General features: G+C 38.8%; 2 protein-coding genes and 1 pseudogene across 3 annotated transcripts; 1 reads left to right on the top strand and 2 right to left on the bottom strand.

Annotated features, from left to right (window-relative positions):
• Positions 1-908: 908 nt before the first annotated feature.
• LOC130196659 (palmitoyltransferase ZDHHC12-A-like) lies at positions 909-5,379 on the bottom strand. Of its 2 annotated transcripts, none has more exons than XM_056418957.1 (5): positions 5,219-5,379; positions 4,617-4,750; positions 4,279-4,359; positions 3,900-4,069; positions 909-2,850 (listed from the first exon to the last, which is right to left on the bottom strand). In XM_056418957.1, exons 1-5 carry the CDS (start codon positions 5,313-5,315, stop codon positions 2,535-2,537), a joined length of 798 nt encoding a protein of 265 aa, XP_056274932.1. In that variant the 5' UTR covers positions 5,316-5,379; the 3' UTR covers positions 909-2,534. The 2 variants fall into 2 exon arrangements, with proteins under 2 accessions (XP_056274932.1, XP_056274933.1); XM_056418958.1 differs by having other exon boundaries at positions 3,900-4,066.
• A 32-nt stretch (positions 5,380-5,411) lies between these two features.
• On the top strand, positions 5,412-13,956 carry LOC130196072 (serine/threonine-protein kinase N2-like; annotated as a pseudogene).
• A 1,619-nt stretch (positions 13,957-15,575) lies between these two features.
• On the bottom strand, positions 15,576-19,598 carry LOC130196674 (palmitoyltransferase ZDHHC12-A-like). The gene is made up of 5 exons (XM_056418993.1): positions 19,365-19,598; positions 18,763-18,896; positions 18,436-18,516; positions 18,048-18,214; positions 15,576-16,892 (listed from the first exon to the last, which is right to left on the bottom strand). The coding sequence occupies exons 1-5, from the start codon at positions 19,459-19,461 to the stop codon at positions 16,577-16,579; spliced, it is 795 nt and encodes a 264-aa protein (XP_056274968.1). The 5' UTR covers positions 19,462-19,598; the 3' UTR covers positions 15,576-16,576.
• Positions 19,599-19,973: the final 375 nt, after the last annotated feature.

Raw genomic sequence — 19,973 nt, 5'->3', positions numbered from 1 at the left:
CTTCCCTCGTTTCACATACCACCCTCCACCTGGCCAGCCGTAGAAATGCATGGCACCGTGGTGAACTCATGCACTAGGAACCCTGTAAATGCTAGCTATTTATATATAAATATATATATATAAATATATATTTATTTACATATATATATATATTTATATGTATTTATATACAGGACTGTCTCAGAAAATTAGAATATTGTGATGAAGTTCTTTATTTTCTGTAATGCAATTAAAAAAACAAAAATGTCATGCATTCTGGATTCATTACAAATCAACTGAAATATTGCAAGCCTTTCATTCTTTTAATATTGCTGATTATGGTTTACAGCTTAAGAAAACTCAAATATCCTATCTCTAAATATTAGAATATCATGAAAAAGTATACTAGTAGGGTATTAAACAAATCACTTGAATTGTCTAATTAACTCGAAACACCTGCAAGGGTTTCCTGAGCCTTGACAAACACTCAGCTGTTATAAATCTTTTTTTTTACTTGGTCTGAGGAAATATTAAAATTTTATGAGATAGGATTTTAGAGTTTTCTTAAACTGTAAGCCATAATCAGCAATATTAAAAGAATAAAAGGCTTGCAATATTTCAGTTGATTTGTAATGAATCCAGAATGCATGACATTTTTGTTTTTTTAATTGCATTACAGAAAATAAAGAACTTTATCACAATATTCTAATTTTCTGAGACAGTCCTGTATATGAATAAATAAATATGTATAATTATTTATTTATTTAAATATATTCTTATTTATTCATATATATAAATACATATACAAATATGTATATATTTATAAATATATATTTATACATATATAAATATGTATTTATGAATATTTATTTATTTACATATATATTTAAAAAAGAGAAGCCATAGAGAATCTAATAAAGCCATAATAGTAAGAAACATATCTGTATTTTGTATTTAGCTAATCATATTCATATCATACTCTCATCATGTACAATAAGAGAGGAGGAGGAGACTAGCTCAGTTTTAAACTCACAACGACTTTAAAGAGCAACTTAACAACAAATACACTGTTAGGACGTACACTCATCTTTATCATGCTATAAATAAATCTATAAGTCCCGGTATTTAAATATAAACTCATGTTTACAATGTTTACTGAGGGAATAAACCAAGAGAGAAGTAGAGTCATTATATAGACTTCTATACAACCAGATGAGTCAACCCCCTGGTGGTCAGTAGAGAGAAAGCAGCTTTAACACATGAAGCATAGACTTCTATACAACCATAGGAGTCGCCACCTGGTGGTCAGTAGAGAGATTGCAGGCTTTACGACCCTTTATCTTCGTGTTAAGTTGCTCTTCGAACAAACAGGAAGTGAGTTGTGAGGAAGACTCTGAATTCTTCGCAGACTTCTTGAAGACTTTATGAATGAAATGTAACCGCCGACGATGATTTAGCTGCTGTAGCACTTTACGTTAATGCTGCTGAATATTCACTGTTACTAATGTGTCGGCACTGTATTTATGTGTGTGTGTGTGAACAGAAGAACTCTTTAATATATGCATATCATCAGTGTTTTAATGTACTCTTATTGTAAATAAATAAAAATAAATGCAGTAAAAAAAATACCTTGTTAAGATTATCTCAATGTTTACAGTAAAAAACATAAAATAGAGCGACAGCCGTTTGTGTTACAATGAGGTCATCGCTCTCCAGAGGAAACAACTCATTTACAGAAGAGAAAGCGGTGATGAGACCTGAGACAGAGAGACAGAGCGGGTTGTTTTGCTTCTTTCCTTGAACAAAACTGCCGGAAAATACAGTTTTTTTATTTCTGCAATAAATACATTTCTGTGATGATGAACTTAAATATGATCAACGGTTTGGTCCTGTTGCCCCGAGTTAGAAATAAAGGGTCTCTGGTTAATATAAATTAAATTATATAGCTCTCTGACCAGAGTCAAACAAAAATACTAAAAGTAAAATGATGTCACAAATAACGGCTTCAGTTCCTCATCAGAAAGGTGGAGAGAGGAGAATATTGTGAATATAGTGCAACCCCCACTTTAAGAAATATGCTCCATCCCTTCAAGGGAATATTCGGGAACTATTTTCTGCAAATACTGAAAAGGAATACGTTCTCAGATCATTTACTTCAATAAAAGTAGAAATACTTATTGGTACTGGTTTTGATATTCAGGTCGTTAATGTAGCTCAACTGAGTCAATTAAATAATTTGTAATATTGTGTTTAAATAAAAGACAAATCTATAAGTGATCATTTTTTTAAACCAAAGGCATTACGGATGCATCCTCTGAGAAGCATGAACATCTGCAGTTTCCATCAGGATCAACGTGGTGGATGGACAAAAAACAACAACAACAACAACAACAACAAGCTGACACTGTAGAAATGTGCTCGTACTAAAAAAAACATAATGTTTTTGTTTTCAGTATCAAAAATCCGCTTCAAAAAGGTTGTAAAATGTGCAAACTATCCTCAAACAGGCCGCTCCAGTAAACACAGAGGCGCATGCGTGAGCTCGCGGAGGCTCCTCAGACAGAGTTGGGCGCACTCCGGTCGTACGTCGCCTCCCACGTGACCGCGCTGCGCGCGCAGCAAAAATCGCGCAAGTTGCAGAGCGGCCCGCGATCGAACGGGCTGCGCTCGTCCCCGCGGTTCTTCAGGTAGGAGATGCGGTGGCGCGCCATGAACTCCCACGTGGTGCAGTTAACCGACACCAGGTAGAGGTGGCAGCACAGCAGCACCAGGACCACCGCGGAGAACACGCCCACCACGCACAGCGCCGCCAGCAGGAACCCGTTGGCCCGGAACCATTGGTCCCAGGAGACGACGGGAGAGAGGCCGGACCTAGAACGTGGAGCACCACATTGTTATTATTATAAGGGATGATTAATAAAGCCTGCAGGGTATACAAAGACTTCTTCTTCTGTGGATGTAGCGCCCATCATAGCCATGACTATTCATGCTTTGCACTTATAATACATAATAACTGTATAATACAAATATTCTAAATTTAAAAAAAATTGTTTTAAAGTTAGCGACGCAGGCTATAGAAACTTCATTAGCATCTGAAACGAGGATTGCTTTACCTTTTAAATGTTTACATTGACGTGTTCACATTGAAGTGTTCATATTGAATGGATCACATTGAATGGATCACATTGATGTGTTTACATTGACGTGTTCACATTGACGTGTTCACATTGAAGTGTTCACATTGACGTGTTCACATTGAAGTGTTCACATTGACATGTTCACATTGAATGGATCACATTGAATGGTTCACATTGAATGATTCATATTGACGTGTTCACATTGACGTGTTCACATTGACGTGTTCACATTGACATGTTCACATTGAATGGATCACATTGAATGATTCATATTGACGTGTTCACATTGACGTGTTCACATTGACGTGTTCACATTGAATGGATCACATTGAATGGTTCACATTGAATGATTCATTGACGTGTTCACATTGAAGTGTTCACATTGACGTGTTCACATTGACGTGTTCACATTGAATGGATAACATTGAATGGTTCACATTGAATGATTCATATTGACGTGTTCACATTGAAGTGTTCACATTGACGTGTTCACATTGACGTGTTCACATTGACGTGTTCACATTGAATGGATAACATTGAATGGTTCACATTGAATGATTCATATTGACGTGTTCACATTGAAGTGTTCACATTGACGTGTTCACATTGAATGGTTCACATTGAATGATTCATATTGACGTGTTCACATTGAAGTGTTCACATTGAAGTGTTCACATTGACGTGTTCACATTGAATGGATAACATTGAATGGTTCACATTGAATGATTCATATTGACGTGTTCACATTGAAGTGTTCACATTGACGTGTTCACATTGACGTACAGGGCGGCGTGCAGCGCCCACAGCAGAGCGAGCAGCTGCACCAGCAGGTAGACCATGAACCAGCGGTGGTTCCTCTCGCCCACGCAGTTCTCCATCCAGGGGCAGTGGTGGTCGAAGCGGCGGACGCAGCGCTTACATGTCTGACAGTGCTTTGCTCTCATTGGCTGCTGCTTAAAAAGAAGAAGAGGAGAGAAAGAGAGGTGCTAGGCAATATGTCAAGAATACTGGATGGTTTTCTTCTTTGTAGACTATTTGAATGGATAGAAATGTTGACAAAGCTGCATTGTTCTTGAAAATTATATATATATACACATACATGCATATATATATACGCATATACACACATATATAGCCAGGTCACAGGACAGACTGCAGTTACCTGCAGCAGGCAGTATCCACAGCGCCGCATCCGAGGGGTCGACGTCTGAGGAATCATCGACTCCATTTCCTCATTTGAACCCTGAACCCAGCACAAGATGATGTGGATCACGCGTAAGCACACACGCACACACACACACGCACACACACACACACAGACACAGTGACGTTAGAGTTGTACTCATCATCACCAGTGTTGACAGTTTCACATCCTGACAGACTTTGAAACATGTGACTAGAGGACAAGAGGTTCTATTGTGGTGAACGTCTTTGTTACAGTTGCATTGTTGTTGTTATTATTATGGATGAACATAAACACACACACACAGTGATTCTCACCTTCACCGTGTCCGTGAGGACGAAGCCGGGGTCCATTAAGGAAACGGCAAAGTACAAGAGAACCGACAACATTACGAGGAGGAAGAACAGGACCGGAGGCAGCAGCTCTCCTCGCTCCTCACAGCGCCGCAGGTCTGCACACGCACACACACACACACACACAGACACACACACACACAAACAGTATTTTTTACTGCACAACAACAACAACTCTTTCCGGTTCATTCGAAACATGTGACCATTTAATTTAAGTTGTTTACTGAAAACCTATTTCAAATCATTTCCAGCATTCAGTATTTTTTGCATCAAATACTTTTTAAAGTATATTTTCCTAATTACAGTTACACACTTTTACATGTTGTACCATTATAACCTTTTATAGGACTAGTATTCGTACTTTTAAACAAGTAAAGGAGCAACAATAAATACATTAGGGGATAAATACCTTCCAGTTAGAGTGGAAACAAGAGGAGGACAATAACAATAGATCTATTGTTGTTTTGCGCCCCCGGTGCCGGTGATTACAAGGATTCCAGGGGACGTCAGGTGACGTCACGATGACGTCAGGTGACGTCACGATGACCCCTTCTGGGTGAACTTACCGGTGTTGTGCAGGAACAGGATGAGGGTGATGACCCAGGTGAGCAGGGTGTGTGTGGCCCGCACCAGGAACCCGGTCCTAAACATGTTCTGAACCATTTTAAAGATCTTCTGTGAGCAGTAACGCAATACAATACATTTTAAACACGTTAGAAATCATGTGTGTTGTTTTAATCCGTAATAAAAGCGTATTTTATGTATATTTGTAGCTCTGTCTCTATACGATCAACCGGGTGTCGGCGCTTCCGTCTGTTGTGGACTTCCCAGCTTCAGTTCATCGACACTGTTGTTGAGCGGCAGCCGAGACTGAGACGCCAGCGTTGCATCTTCACCAAAGAGAGAGGTAACGACCAGGAAAACGGGTTCCATCTGTGCGCCTGTTATGGCGGTGTGACTTTCCATTTCTCTTTCCATTTCTTCTTTCCATTTCCTCCTTCCTTCCCATTTCCTCTTTCCCATTTCCTCTTTCCCATTTCCATTTTCCCATTTCTTCCTTCCCATTCCCTCCTTCCCATTTCCTGTTTCCTTTTTCCCATTTCCTTTTCCCATTTCCTCCATCACATTCCCCCCCTTTCCATTTTTTTTTCCATTTCCTCATCCTATTTCCTCCTTCCCATTTCCTCTTTCACATTGCCTCCTTACTCTATACCATTTCCTCCTCCCCCCCCCCCCCCCAGGGAAGAACTTCCTCCGAGCGGCCCAGATGAACATGAACTTTTCCACGTGGGGTCACCTGATGATGAGCGTCCTCCCTCGCTACAGCAACTTCACGTTCAGCTCGACCCTCTCCACGACCTCCGACCCCGTGGCCGAGCGGGAGCCTGAACGCACAGCTCCGCTACCGAGGTATTTATATATATTTAATACTCTGGTACAAGTACTGCATTGAACATGTTACTTGACAAAAAGCGTGAAAGTATAGTGGATTTAAAATATGAACGCACATGATTTTCCCGCCTTCTTCATTTTGTTGTTTTTGTCTTTGGGAATCTGCAGCGAAGTTCCAGAAATCCGACTCGTTGTCCCTGAAGATTCTCCGTCCCCCGCTGAAGAAGACAAGGAAGACGAGGAAGACGAGGCTCCCGTCTTCATCACTGCCGTCGCAGAGCACAGCGCATCACTGGTGAATTAATTTGATCATTTTATGCTTTTATCTAAATTCTGGAACAGTAGTACGTTCTTTATAATATAATTAGAATTTATATGGAATAATTTATATATAATTTATCATATTATAATAATTTATATGCAATCATTTCTATATAATTTATAATATAATAATAATTTATATGGAATAATTTATATATAAGTTATAATAATAATTTGTATGACATTTATTAAATCATTTATATAAAATGTATAATAATAATTTGTATGACATTTATTAAATCATTTATATATCATTTATAATATAATATTAATTGATATGGAATAATTTATATATAATTTATGATATAATAATCATTTATATGGAATCATTTATATATAATTCATAATATAATAATGATTTATATAGAATGTATATGGAATAATTAATTTCGCATTTATGATAGAATAATAATTTATATGGAGTAATTTATATATAAGTTACACTATAATTAAAATGTTTATGGAATCATTTATATATAATTTATGATATAATAATACAAGTGTAAAGGCGTACTAAATGCTCATCCAGGCAGAACATTCCTGTGGTTTTGGTGAATTTATAACTATTAAAACCAAATGCTTTTGCGTCTGTGAGAAACATTAAAAACATTTAGCAAAGTTAAAAAAAAGAGACAGTTATTCCACATTGAATTTAAGTATTTCCTAACAAATGTTTCACCTGAGAGCTTTCTGTCGTCCACCAGATTACATAACTGACATAATGAGGAAACTCCATTTAGAAACTGATTTGATCTTTTAATGCAGGATTACTGTGTCTCCTATCAGACCTTTTATCTGGTTCTGAATCCATCTCAGTGTAGTCTTGATCCTCTATAGATCTCAGTTAGTCCTGGTCCTCTATAGACCTCAGTTATTCTTGGTCCTCTATAGACCTCAGTGTAGTACTGGTCTTTTATAGACCTCAGTGTAGTCCTGGTCCTCTATAGACCTCAGTTGGTCTTAGTCCTCTATAGACCTCAGTGTAGTCCTGGTCCTCTATAGACCTCAGTGTAGTCCTGGTCCTCTATAGACCTCAGTTAGTCATGGTCCTCTATAGACCTCAGTTAGTCCTGGTCCTCTATATACCTCAGTGTAGTCCTGGTCCTCTATAGACCTCAGTGTAGTCCTGGTCCTTTATAGACCTCAGTTAGTCATGGTCCTCTATAGACCTCAGTTAGTCCTGGTCCTCTATATACCTCAGTTAGTCTTAGTCCTCTATATACCTCAGTGTAGTCCTGGTCCTTTAACCCTTGTGTTGCCTTAGGGTCATTTTGACCCGAATCAATATTACACGCTCCCCCCGCCTTAGGATTAATTTGACCCCATTCAATGTTTAATGTCGGTGTTCTTTCGGTAGTCAACAAACAAACATAAAGTGCCTCACACTTAAACTTGGAAAACAATATTAATTCTAATAATTTTCTGGAGGTTTTAATTGCTGGCGTCAAATTGAACCCAAAGGGTAAAATATGTTAGTAAATATAAAGGTAACAGGAGGGTGAAACATTGAATCGGGTCAAAATGACCCAAAGGCGGGGGGAGGGTGTAATATTGATTCGGGTCAAAATGACCCTAAGGCAACACAAGGGTTAAAGCTCAAATTAAAAAAAATTCAATAAAATATTTCTTTTGTCTTTTGTTTCCAGTCGTCCATAAAAAACACAGATGGAAGTGAAGATCCGCCTGTATCTGCTCCAAAGTACACACACACACACACACACACACACACACACACACACACACACACACACAGACGTACATGTACACACAAATATTAATCTTCTATACTGTAAAAGTTAATTTTCATTAGTCTCTTTCCCCACCAGGATGCAGAAGGAAGACTTCGGTACATTTCGGTTCTGGGCGAGGACACTTTGGGAAAGTGAGTGCGGTGAACGTTCTCCACTCCCATTTCTTCTTCTTCTGGTGTTTGGTCGTTTGGTTGTGAATGTTTGTGTCGTCAGGTCCTGCTGGCCGAGTTTAAGAAGACGGGGAAACTTTACGCCATCAAAGCCTTGAAGAAGAGAGACGTCGTGACTCGTGATGAAGTGGACAGGTGTGTGTGTGGTGTGTGTGGTGTGACGTGTGTGTGTGTGTGTGTGTGTGCGTGTGTGTGTGTTTGTGTGTGCGTGTGTGGGGAAAGCTAAAGGAAACAGGTAGTTTAGGGTCCCTGAGCTGGACCAACACTACCACTTTAGTCCACAGGGGCGCCAGAAATACACCATCTTTTATTTCAACTCATTTCATTCACCAGGAAAATGGTTGCTGCAGGGTATGGCGCCATCTAGTGGAGGTTTCAGACTGCAACCACCTGAAGCTTCCCCCCCCCCCTACGATAGCAAACGTAAAAAAAAGTGTTTGGTTTGTCCTTCCTGGGCTCCTGTGGAAATATGTCAGACTCTGCGAAGTATTTATAGATCATACGGATCACAAAGATTCTTAGTTTCAGGTGATTATTATACCCAAAAGAAAACGTACGTATTCATACTCCTTTTGACGCTGGCCCTTTAAATTTAATTCGTAACATACTCTCGAAGAGTTTTCTCTTCAAATAAAAGTTAAAGCGCTTTAATTTTAACAGAATAAACAATGACAAAAGGTTTGTTTTGTTGACTTTGTTGATGCGGTTGAGTTTAATTAAACTCAATTACCTTGATTGGATTCTTCATTTACACATTATCAAAAAATTAATTTTAAGCCGTAAGGAGACCGTTGTAAGTTACTTCTTACTTGTTTGTTTCTACTTTTATTTGACATCCTTTGCACCAACACGCCTGTCGACTCAAGGCCACACCAAAGGAGCTGAAACCAGGCAGTAAAACCACATTCCAGACATTTAAGTCATAACTGTGAAAGTTAGGCTTGTATCTTTGCAGCCTGATGAGCGAGAAGAGGATCTTCGAGATGATCAACGCGTCTCGACACCCGTTCCTGGTGAGCCTCCACGGCTGCTTCCAGACCGGCGACCACGTCTGCTTCGTCATGGAGTATCTGCCGGGCGGCGACCTCATGATCCACATCCACAACAACGTCTTCAGCGAGGCCCAGACGCGGTGCGTTTATTTAAAGACACAAAACTGTGTGAATGTTGGATTTAAAGTTACTGTGAGGAACTTTTAACTGGTTATTAAACTGTCTAATTTTAATACCAATGCCTCTATAAGACCGCCACCACTTCAGGTCACAGGGTGAGCCATAACCAACACTACCACTTTAGTCCACAGGGAGCGCCATAACAACACTACCACTTTAGTCCACAGGGGGCGCCATAACAACACTACCACTTAAGTCCACAGGGGGCGCCATAACAACACTACCACTTTAGTCCACAGGGGGCGCCATAACAACACTACCACTTAAGTCCACAGAGGGCGCCATAACAACATTACCACTTTAGTCCACAGGGGGCGCCATAACAACACTACCACTTTAGTCCACAGGGGGCGCCATAACAACATTACCACGTTAGTCCACAGGGGGCGCCATAACAACATTACCACTTTAGTCCACAGGGGGCGCCATAACAACATTACCACGTTAGTCCACAGGGGGCGCCATAACAACATTACCACTTTAGTCCACGGGGGGCACCATAACAACACTACCACTTAAGTCCACAGGGGGCGCCATAACAACACTACCACTTTAGTCCACAGGGGGGCATCAGAACACCACCAAATGAAAGTTGCTCATTGTAGCTTTGAGTACAATTTTGAGGTATTTGTATTATCCATTTTATGTTACTTTGTACTTCTATTCCTCAATAATTTGGAGGTAAATACTTTTTACTCCACTTAATTTATTTATTTAACATTAATCACCCTACAGATTTGTTTCCAACAAAATATAAAATCAGATAATTATGAGTATAAAAAGTAATTAAAATGAGCTCAAATTAATATTAAAGTGATGAATACATAAGTGCATTAATAATTATAATCCAATAATATAATATATATGTTTTAAAATGAGCCGTTATGCATAGTAAAAATTAGCCGTTATGCATAGTACTTAACATACATTTATAATTTCTTTATAAAACAAACCTTTTTTCTTTTTTCTATAGATATACATATTCTTGTAATACTGTACTGTGAACCTTTAACATTCAAATATGTTATATATATTTTTTAATTAAATAACATTTTATAGTAATATTCTTCTATTCTGTATTATCTTTTTTTGCAATACTTGTTTTATTTTATGTTCTCTTATTATGTTAATGTTATGCACCAAAACACCAAAGTAAATTCCATTAAAATCTACTTGGCAATAAACCAGATTCAGATCAAACCTGTTGTTGTTGTTGTTTATAGGTTTTATTCGGCATGTGTCCTGCTGGGTTTAGAGTTCCTGCATCTGCATAAAATCATCTATCGGTGAGTCGCGTACTGTAGATGTCACTGACCTCAGTGACCTCCAGCTGTGACCTCCAGCTGTGACCTCCAGCTATGGCCTCCAGCTGTGACCTCCAGCTGTGACCTCCAGCTGTGACCTCCAGCTGTGACTTCATGTCCTCTGTGTTTCAGAGACTTGAAGCTGGACAACCTGTTAATGGATGCAGATGGATTCATAAAAATCACAGACTTTGGTCTCTGTAAAGAAGGTGAGTTGATTGAGCGCGAGTAGTATATAGTAGCTGGGTTTGCACGTGCACGTAAGTGTAGGTGCAAACCCAGCCACTATATACCACTCGTGCCTTGTTTATAAAACAGTTTCTTTTTTGTAGACTAAGTGGGATAATTATTGTGTAATTGGATTCCATCAACGTGACAAGTAGCGCTTTATTCTTTTGGATATGACCACCACATAACATTTTTACATCTGACACATCAAGGCTTTAATTGCTCTTTGAACTCAAAGTTCTTCTCAGTTTGAATATGTGATGATTTCTTTCCGGCAGGGATGGGTCACGGGGATCGAACCTCCACCTTCTGTGGGACCCCTGAGTTTCTGGCCCCTGAGGTCCTGACGGATGACAACTACACCCGAGCGGTGGACTGGTGGGGGATGGGCGTCCTCATCTTCGAGATGCTCGTCGGAGAGGTTGTTCACACGCATTTCAGTTTTCATTTCAGAAGTTTTTTGCTGATTCTTCTGTCCACGTTGATTTTTAATGTCTAGTGGGGGACAGACATGATGTTTTAGAAGTGTGTTGTACGAGGTACTTCTACACAGTCTGTGTGTTATTACCGCAGTAGACCAGATTACCAGCACAGGACGAAAGTTAGTTAGTTAGTTTGTGACTTTGTTGTCACAAAACAACACAAACAAACGAGCCCTGTTTTTGTCTATGGAGTCTGGTGGCTTTGAAGATTACACTCAGACTGATATTGTCTAAAATACGTCCACAGCAGCACTTTACTTTGTTCCACCCGTCTGTCTCAGTGCTCCTCCTTTAAATCCCTAACTCGGCTTTTCTCCTGCTCCCAGTCTCCGTTCCCCTGGTGAGGATGAGGAGGAGGTGTTCACAGCATCGTCAACGATGACGTGGAGTATCCAGAGTCTCTTCCTCCGGATGTCGTCTGCATCCTCCAGAAGGTAAACTTAACTCTGAGTTCATTAAAATTACTTTATATATATGTATATATATATATATATATACATATATATACAATTATATATATTTATATATATAAAACTGAAGGATACTGAATTAGAATATGACAAAAAAACAATAATTCTAGAGGGGAAAATAAATAAATAAAAACAAAAAGAAAAGGCATGTTCTTATGAAGACCCTCCGGTTGAATATAAAGTGTTTAAAAACACTGACTGACTGTAACAATCAGAAAAGGTGTCTTATTAATTTAGAATAATGATAATATTATATTATAATATTAGTTTTTCAAGTATAACACATTTAAGAACCTGCGGCTATAGCTATTGAAGAAGAATCCTCTGAAGCGACTTGGCGGCGGAGAGAGAGACGCCACCGACGTCAAAGGAGACACGTACTTTGAGGTAAATCACTTTTTATAGACTCGTTACTTTTACTCTGTAATTAAATAATTAACCTGCCATGTCGTAAAAAGTACAATATTTTCCTCTGAGATGTAGTAAAAGTACAATATTTACCTCTGACATAATTTCTTTAAAAGAACAATACAACCTGTAAATACCAAGTACTTGTACCTTTCAATGACCTTTGACCTTCCTCCTCCAGACCATCGACTGGGACGCCCTCCTGGCCCGGACGGCGACGCCTCCGTCCTGCCGTCCATCAAGGAGTCGCTGGACGCCGGAACTTCAACAGCGAGTTCACGCGGCTGCAGCCGGTAATGTCGCCGCCCTCCAAGCCCTTCGTGCTCTCCGCCGAGCAGCAGGACGCCTTCGCCGACTTCGACTTCTGCGCTCTGCACGGATGAAGGTCGAGAGAGTCTTCTACGTGTGTTCGGAAGTAGGAACAATTCATTTAATTAGAATTAAAAGAGGAAACGTTGAACATTGACAGGACTCTTCAAGACGTTAGTCCTCGGTATGTTGCCATATTAATTAAAACTCCTTTATGGTGTACTATTACGAAGAAATTAGCTCATTACAACCACAAACGTGGTCATAACCCTTAAAGTTTATAAACTACATCGACTAATTAATTAAAAAGGAATGATTAAAGGAACCGTTCAATAAGATTGATCCCGGTAAACATGAGGCTACTGGTTAGCTTAGCTTAGCACAAAGACTGGACCACTTAAGCTGCCATTTAGCACGTCTAGCTAAACCCTCGCTAGCTGTTTCCCCCCGTTTCCAGTCTTTGTGCTAAGCTAATCGACTGCTGGCTAGAAGCTTAATATATTATAATATATTTATAGAGAAGTATCAATCTTATCGTCTAAGAAGACCAGTAGCAATGCAACAAAGTGGAAATATTCATGCATTCAAAATTGTAATTAGGTAAAAATACAAAAAGGATTTGCACAAAAAGTAAGAAAAGTAAAAGTACTCATTAAGCAGAAACTATGTGTAATGTATTATTGAATTCTAATTATTGATGCATTAATCTATTTAATATTGCAGCTGTTAAAGGAGGAGCTAATTTGAAGTACTTACAAAATGACATACAAAATTAAACTATATTAATAAATACTAATTTATTAGTTGATTTTATATTTTTAATTACTCATGTGAATATAAAGCAAACAAATGTAGTAAGTAGCATGAAATAGACACACTCTAGTAAAAGTATCTGAAGTGTATATACTAAAACCTAATATTTTGAGCAAGGGTCCTTATTTCCAACTGATCTTGAAAGCACCGCCGACGAAAGTCTTCTGACCGGACTACAATCATGGCCGATTTCACTGACTGTTTTCATTGGTTCAGGGGAAATGTGCCAACAGATGTAGGATGCTTGAAGAGTTCATCTCTTTGTCGCCACATATTGATTACCCCGATAAAGTTTCATTTCAATACTCCAGTCCCGAATAACTAAATCTCAAATTAGAGTGGCCATGCGGTAAATTTCATAAAGGTCCGAAACACAGAAATGTAGTTTTATCCTCTTCGAGCATCTTGAGTGTTGGAGATGTCCAGCTTGCTTTGTGGCATTTGTTTCCTCCACTTTTATTGATCTTCTCGTCCTGAGGTTCAGTCTGAGCATCACTGTGACCGCCGCCCACTGCCTTGACCACACTGATGAAAAAATCTTCTATTTTCAAAGCATCGGAAATGTTTAATGTGCTTCCCTCGTTTCACATACCACCCTCCACCTGGCCAGCCGTAGAAATGCATGGCACCGTGGTGAACTCATGCACTAGGAACCCTGTAAATGCTAGCTATTTATATATAAATATATATATATAAATATATATTTATTTACATATATATATATATTTATATGTATTTATATACAGGACTGTCTCAGAAAATTAGAATATTGTGATGAAGTTCTTTATTTTCTGTAATGCAATTAAAAAAACAAAAATGTCATGCATTCTGGATTCATTACAAATCAACTGAAATATTGCAAGCCTTTCATTCTTTTAATATTGCTGATTATGGTTTACAGCTTAAGAAAACTCAAATATCCTATCTCTAAATATTAGAATATCATGAAAAAGTATACTAGTAGGGTATTAAACAAATCACTTGAATTGTCTAATTAACTCGAAACACCTGCAAGGGTTTCCTGAGCCTTGACAAACACTCAGCTGTTATAAATCTTTTTTACTTGGTCTGAGGAAATATTAAAATTTTATGAGATAGGATTTTAGAGTTTTCTTAAACTGTAAGCCATAATCAGCAATATTAAAAGAATAAAAGGCTTGCAATATTTCAGTTGATTTGTAATGAATCCAGAATGCATGACATTTTTGTTTTTTAATTGCATTACAGAAAATAAAGAACTTTATCACAATATTCTAATTTTCTGAGACAGTCCTGTATATGAATAAATAAATATGTATAATTATTTATTTATTTAAATATATTCTTATTTATTCATATATATAAATACATATACAAATATGTATATATTTATAAATATATATTTATACATATATAAATATGTATTTATGAATATTTATTTATTTACATATATATTTAAAAAAGAGAAGCCATAGAGAATCTAATAAAGCCATAATAGTAAGAAACATATCTGTATTTTGTATTTAGCTAATCATATTCATATCATACTCTCATCATGTACAATAAGAGAGGAGGAGGAGACTAGCTCAGTTTTAAACTCACAACGACTTTAAAGAGCAACTTAACAACAAATACACTGTTAGGACGTACACTCATCTTTATCATGCTATAAATAAATCTATAAGTCCCGGTATTTAAATATAAACTCATGTTTACAATGTTTACTGAGGGAATAAACCAAGAGAGAAGTAGAGTCATTATATAGACTTCTATACAACCAGATGAGTCAACCCCCTGGTGGTCAGTAGAGAGAAAGCAGCTTTAACACATGAAGCATAGACTTCTATACAACCATAGGAGTCGCCACCTGGTGGTCAGTAGAGATTGCAGGCTTTACGACCCTTTATCTTCGTGTTAAGTTGCTCTTCGAACAAACAGGAAGTGAGTTGTGAGGAAGACTCTGAATTCTTCGCAGACTTCTTGAAGACTTTATGAATGAAATGTAACCGCCGACGATGATTTAGCTGCTGTAGCACTTTACGTTAATGCTGCTGAATATTCACTGTTACTAATGTGTCGGCACTGTATTTATGTGTGTGTGTGTGAACAGAAGAACTCTTTAATATATGCATATCATCAGTGTTTTAATGTACTCTTATTGTAAATAAATAAAAATAAATGCAGTAAAAAAAATACCTTGTTAAGATTATCTCAATGTTTACAGTAAAAAACATAAAATAGAGCGACAGCCGTTTGTGTTACAATGAGGTCATCGCTCTCCAGAGGAAACAACTCATTTACAGAAGAGAAAGCGATGATGAGACCTGAGACAGAGAGACAGAGCGGGTTGTTTTGCTTCTTTCCTTGAACAAAACTGCCGGAAAATACAGTTTTTTTATTTCTGCAATAAATACATTTCTGTGATGATGAACTTAAATATGATCAACGGTTTGGTCCTGTTGCCCCGAGTTAGAAATAAAGGGTCTCTGGTTAATATAAATTAAATTATATAGCTCTCTGACCAGAGTCAAACAAAAATACTAAAAGTAAAATGATGTCACAAATAACGGCTTCAGTTCCTCATCAGAAAGGTGGAGAGAGGAGAATATTGTGAATATAGTGCAACCCCCACTTTAAGAAATATGCTCCATCCCTTCAAGGGAATATTCGGGAACTATTTTCTGCAAATACTGAAAAGAAATACGTTCTCAGATCATTTACTTCAATAAAAGTAGAAATACTTATTGGTACTGGTTTTGATATTCAGGTCGTTAATGTAGCTCAACTGAGTCAATTAAATAATTTGTAATATTGTGTTTAAATAAAAGACAAATCTATAAGTGATCATTTTTTTAAACCAAAGGCATTACGGATGCATCCTCTGAGAAGCATGAACATCTGCAGTTTCCATCAGGATCAACGTGGTGGATGGACAAAAAACAACAACAACAACAACAACAACAACAAGCTGACACTGTAGAAATGTGCTCGTACTAAAAAAAACATAATGTTTTTGTTTTCAGTATCAAAAATCCGCTTCAAAAAGGTTGTAAAATGTGCAAACTATCCTCAAACAGGCCGCTCCAGTAAACACAGAGGCGCATGCGTGAGCTCGCGGAGGCTCCTCAGACAGAGTTGGGCGCACTCCGGTCGTACGTCGCCTCCCACGTGACCGCGCTGCGCGCGCAGCAAAAATCGCGCAAGTTGCAGAGCGGCCCGCGATCGAACGGGCTGCGCTCGTCCCCGCGGTTCTTCAGGTAGGAGATGCGGTGGCGCGCCATGAACTCCCACGTGGTGCAGTTAACCGACACCAGGTAGAGGTGGCAGCACAGCAGCACCAGGACCACCGCGGAGAACACGCCCACCACGCACAGCGCCGCCAGCAGGAACCCGTTGGCCCGGAACCATTGGTCCCAGGAGACGACGGGAGAGAGGCCGGACCTAGAACGTGGAGCACCACATTGTTATTATTATAAGGGATGATTAATAAAGCCTGCAGGGTATACTTCGTCTTCTGTGGATGTAGCGCCCATCATAGCCATGACTATTCATGCTTTGCACTTATAATACATAATAACTGTATAATACAAATATTCTAAATTTAAAAAAAATTGTTTTAAAGTTAGCGACGCAGGCTATAGAAACTTCATTAGCATCTGAAACGAGGATTGCTTTACCTTTTAAATGTTTACATTGACGTGTTCACATTGAAGTGTTCATATTGAATGGATCACATTGAATGGATCACATTGATGTGTTTACATTGACGTGTTCACATTGACATGTTCACATTGAATGGTTCACATTGACATGTTCACATTGAATGGATCACATTGAATGGTTCACATTGAATGATTCATATTGACGTGTTCACATTGACGTGTTCACATTGACGTGTTCACATTGACATGTTCACATTGACATGTTCACATTGAATGGATCACATTGAATGGTTCACATTGAATGATTCATTGACGTGTTCACATTGAAGTGTTCACATTGACGTGTTCACATTGACGTGTTCACATTGAATGGTTCACATTGAATGATTCATATTGACGTGTTCACATTGAAGTGTTCACATTGACGTGTTCACATTGACGTGTTTACATTGAATGGATAACATTGAATGGTTCACATTGAATGATTCATATTGACGTGTTCACATTGAAGTGTTCACATTGACGTGTTCACATTGACGTGTTCACATTGAATGGATAACATTGAATGGTTCACATTGAATGATTCATATTGACGTGTTCACATTGAAGTGTTCACATTGACGTGTTCACATTGACGTGTTCACATTGACGTGTTCACATTGAATGGATAACATTGAATGGTTCACATTGAATGATTCATATTGACGTGTTCACATTGAAGTGTTCACATTGACGTGTTCACATTGAATGGATAACATTGAATGGTTCACATTGAATGATTCATATTGACGTGTTCACATTGAAGTGTTCACATTAAACAGTTCACATTGACGTGTTCACATTGAATGGATAACATTGAATGGTTCACATTGAATGATTCATATTGACGTGTTCACATTGAAGTGTTCACATTGACGTGTTCACATTGACGTACAGGGCGTGCAGCGCCCACAGCAGAGCGAGCAGCTGCACCAGCAGGTAGACCATGAACCAGCGGTGGTTCCTCTCGCCCACGCAGTTCTCCATCCAGGGGCAGTGGTGGTCGAAGCGGCGGACGCAGCGCTTACATGTCTGACAGTGCTTTGCTCTCATTGGCTGCTGCTTAAAAAGAAGAAGAGGAGAGAAAGAGAGGTGCTAGGCAATATGTCAAGAATACTGGATGGTTTTCTTCTTTGTAGACGATTTGAATGGATAGAAATGTTGACAAAGCTGCATTGTTCTTGAAAATTATATATATATATATATATATACACATACATGCATATATATATATACGCATATACACACATATATAGCCAGGTCACAGGACAGACTGCAGTTACCTGCAGCAGGCAGTATCCACAGCGCCGCATCCGAGGGGTCGACGTCTGAGGAATCATCGACTCCATTTCCTCATTTGAACCCTGAACCCAGCACAAGATGATGTGGATCACGCGTAAGCACACACACACACGCACACACACACACACAGACACAGTGACGTTAGAGTTGTACTCATCATCACCAGTGTTGACAGTTTCACATCCTGACAGACTTTGAAACATGTGACTAGAGGACAAGAGGTTCTATTGTGGTGAACGTCTTTGTTACAGTTGCATTGTTGTTATTATTATGGATGAACATAAACACACACACACAGTGATTCTCACCTTCACCGTGTCCGTGAGGACGAAGCCGGGGTCCATTAAGGAAACGGCAAAGTACAAGAGAACCGACAACATTACGAGGAGGAAGAACAGGACCGGAGGCAGCAGCTCTCCTCGCTCCTCACAGCGCCGCAGGTCTGCACACGCACACACACACACACACACAGACACACACACACACAAACAGTATTTTTTACTGCACAACAACAACAACTCTTTCCGGTTCATTCGAAACATGTGACCATTTAATTTAAGTTGTTTACTGAAAACCTATTTCAAATCATTTCCAGCATTCAGTATTTTTTGCATCAAATACTTTTAAAAGTATATTTTCCTAATTACAGTTACACACTTTTACATGTTGTACCATTATAACCTTTTATAGGACTAGTATTCGTACTTTTAAACAAGTAAAGGAGCAACAATAAATACATTAGGGGATAAATACCTTCCAGTTAGAGTGGAAACAAGAGGAGGACAATAACAATAGATCTATTGTTGTTTTGCGCCCCCGGTGCCGGTGATTACAAGGATTCCAGGGGACGTCAGGTGACGTCACGATGACGTCAGGTGACGTCACGATGACCCCTTCTGGGTGAACTTACCGGTGTTGTGCAGGAACAGGATGAGGGTGATGACCCAGGTGAGCAGGGTGTGTGTGGCCCGCACCAGGAACCCGGTCCTAAACATGTTCTGAACCATTTTAAAGATCTTCTGTGAGCAGTAACGCAATACAATACATTTTAAACACGTTAGAAATCATGTGTGTTGTTTTTAATCCGTAATAAAAGCGTATTTTATGTATATTTGTAGCTCTGTCTCTATACGATCCAACCGGGTGTCGGCGCTTCCGTGTTTTGGTACGGAAGCCCGCGCAGGTCCAAATAGGGCGAATTTAACCGTTCGCGAAGAAAAAGTCAAACGCGTTATTTTTAATAATAATCCTTGATGTCTGCTTCACTACAAGAGGTAAATTTGTATTTACCTCTTTGTAGTGAAGCAGACGTATAAAATAGCATAACATTTAAATACTCAAGTACCTCATATGTGCACTGAAGTAAATGTACCACACTGACATCAATACATGTTTCACAACAGTTTACTACTGGGTGTATAATCCAGTTTAAAGTACCTGCTGTTTTCCATTTACATGTAATCTCCACCATGAAGGAACATAAATTATCACATAATAATCTGAAAGTCCTGAAACATGA

Source organism: Pseudoliparis swirei, chromosome 7 (genome assembly GCF_029220125.1).
Source record: "Pseudoliparis swirei isolate HS2019 ecotype Mariana Trench chromosome 7, NWPU_hadal_v1, whole genome shotgun sequence".
NCBI classification, from domain to species: domain Eukaryota; kingdom Metazoa; phylum Chordata; class Actinopteri; order Perciformes; family Liparidae; genus Pseudoliparis; species Pseudoliparis swirei.
This window is presented reverse-complemented; position numbering and strand designations above follow the sequence as displayed.

Coding starts and splice junctions, on each gene's coding strand:
- LOC130196659 (XM_056418957.1), bottom strand. CDS start 5,315: ATGGTTCAGAACATGTTTAGGACCGGGTTCCTGGTGCGGGCCACACAC. Junction 4,070..4,278: donor GTGGATACTGCCTGCTGCAG/GTAACTGCAGTC, acceptor CTTCTTTTTAAG/CAGCAGCCAATGAGAGCAAA. Junction 2,851..3,899: donor TGGGCGCTGCACGCCGCCCT/GTACGTCAATGT, acceptor TCCACGTTCTAG/GTCCGGCCTCTCTCCCGTCG.
- LOC130196674 (XM_056418993.1), bottom strand. CDS start 19,461: ATGGTTCAGAACATGTTTAGGACCGGGTTCCTGGTGCGGGCCACACAC. Junction 18,517..18,762: donor TCCTCACGGACACGGTGAAG/GTGAGAATCACT, acceptor TGCTGGGTTCAG/GGTTCAAATGAGGAAATGGA. Junction 18,215..18,435: donor GTGGATACTGCCTGCTGCAG/GTAACTGCAGTC, acceptor CTTCTTTTTAAG/CAGCAGCCAATGAGAGCAAA.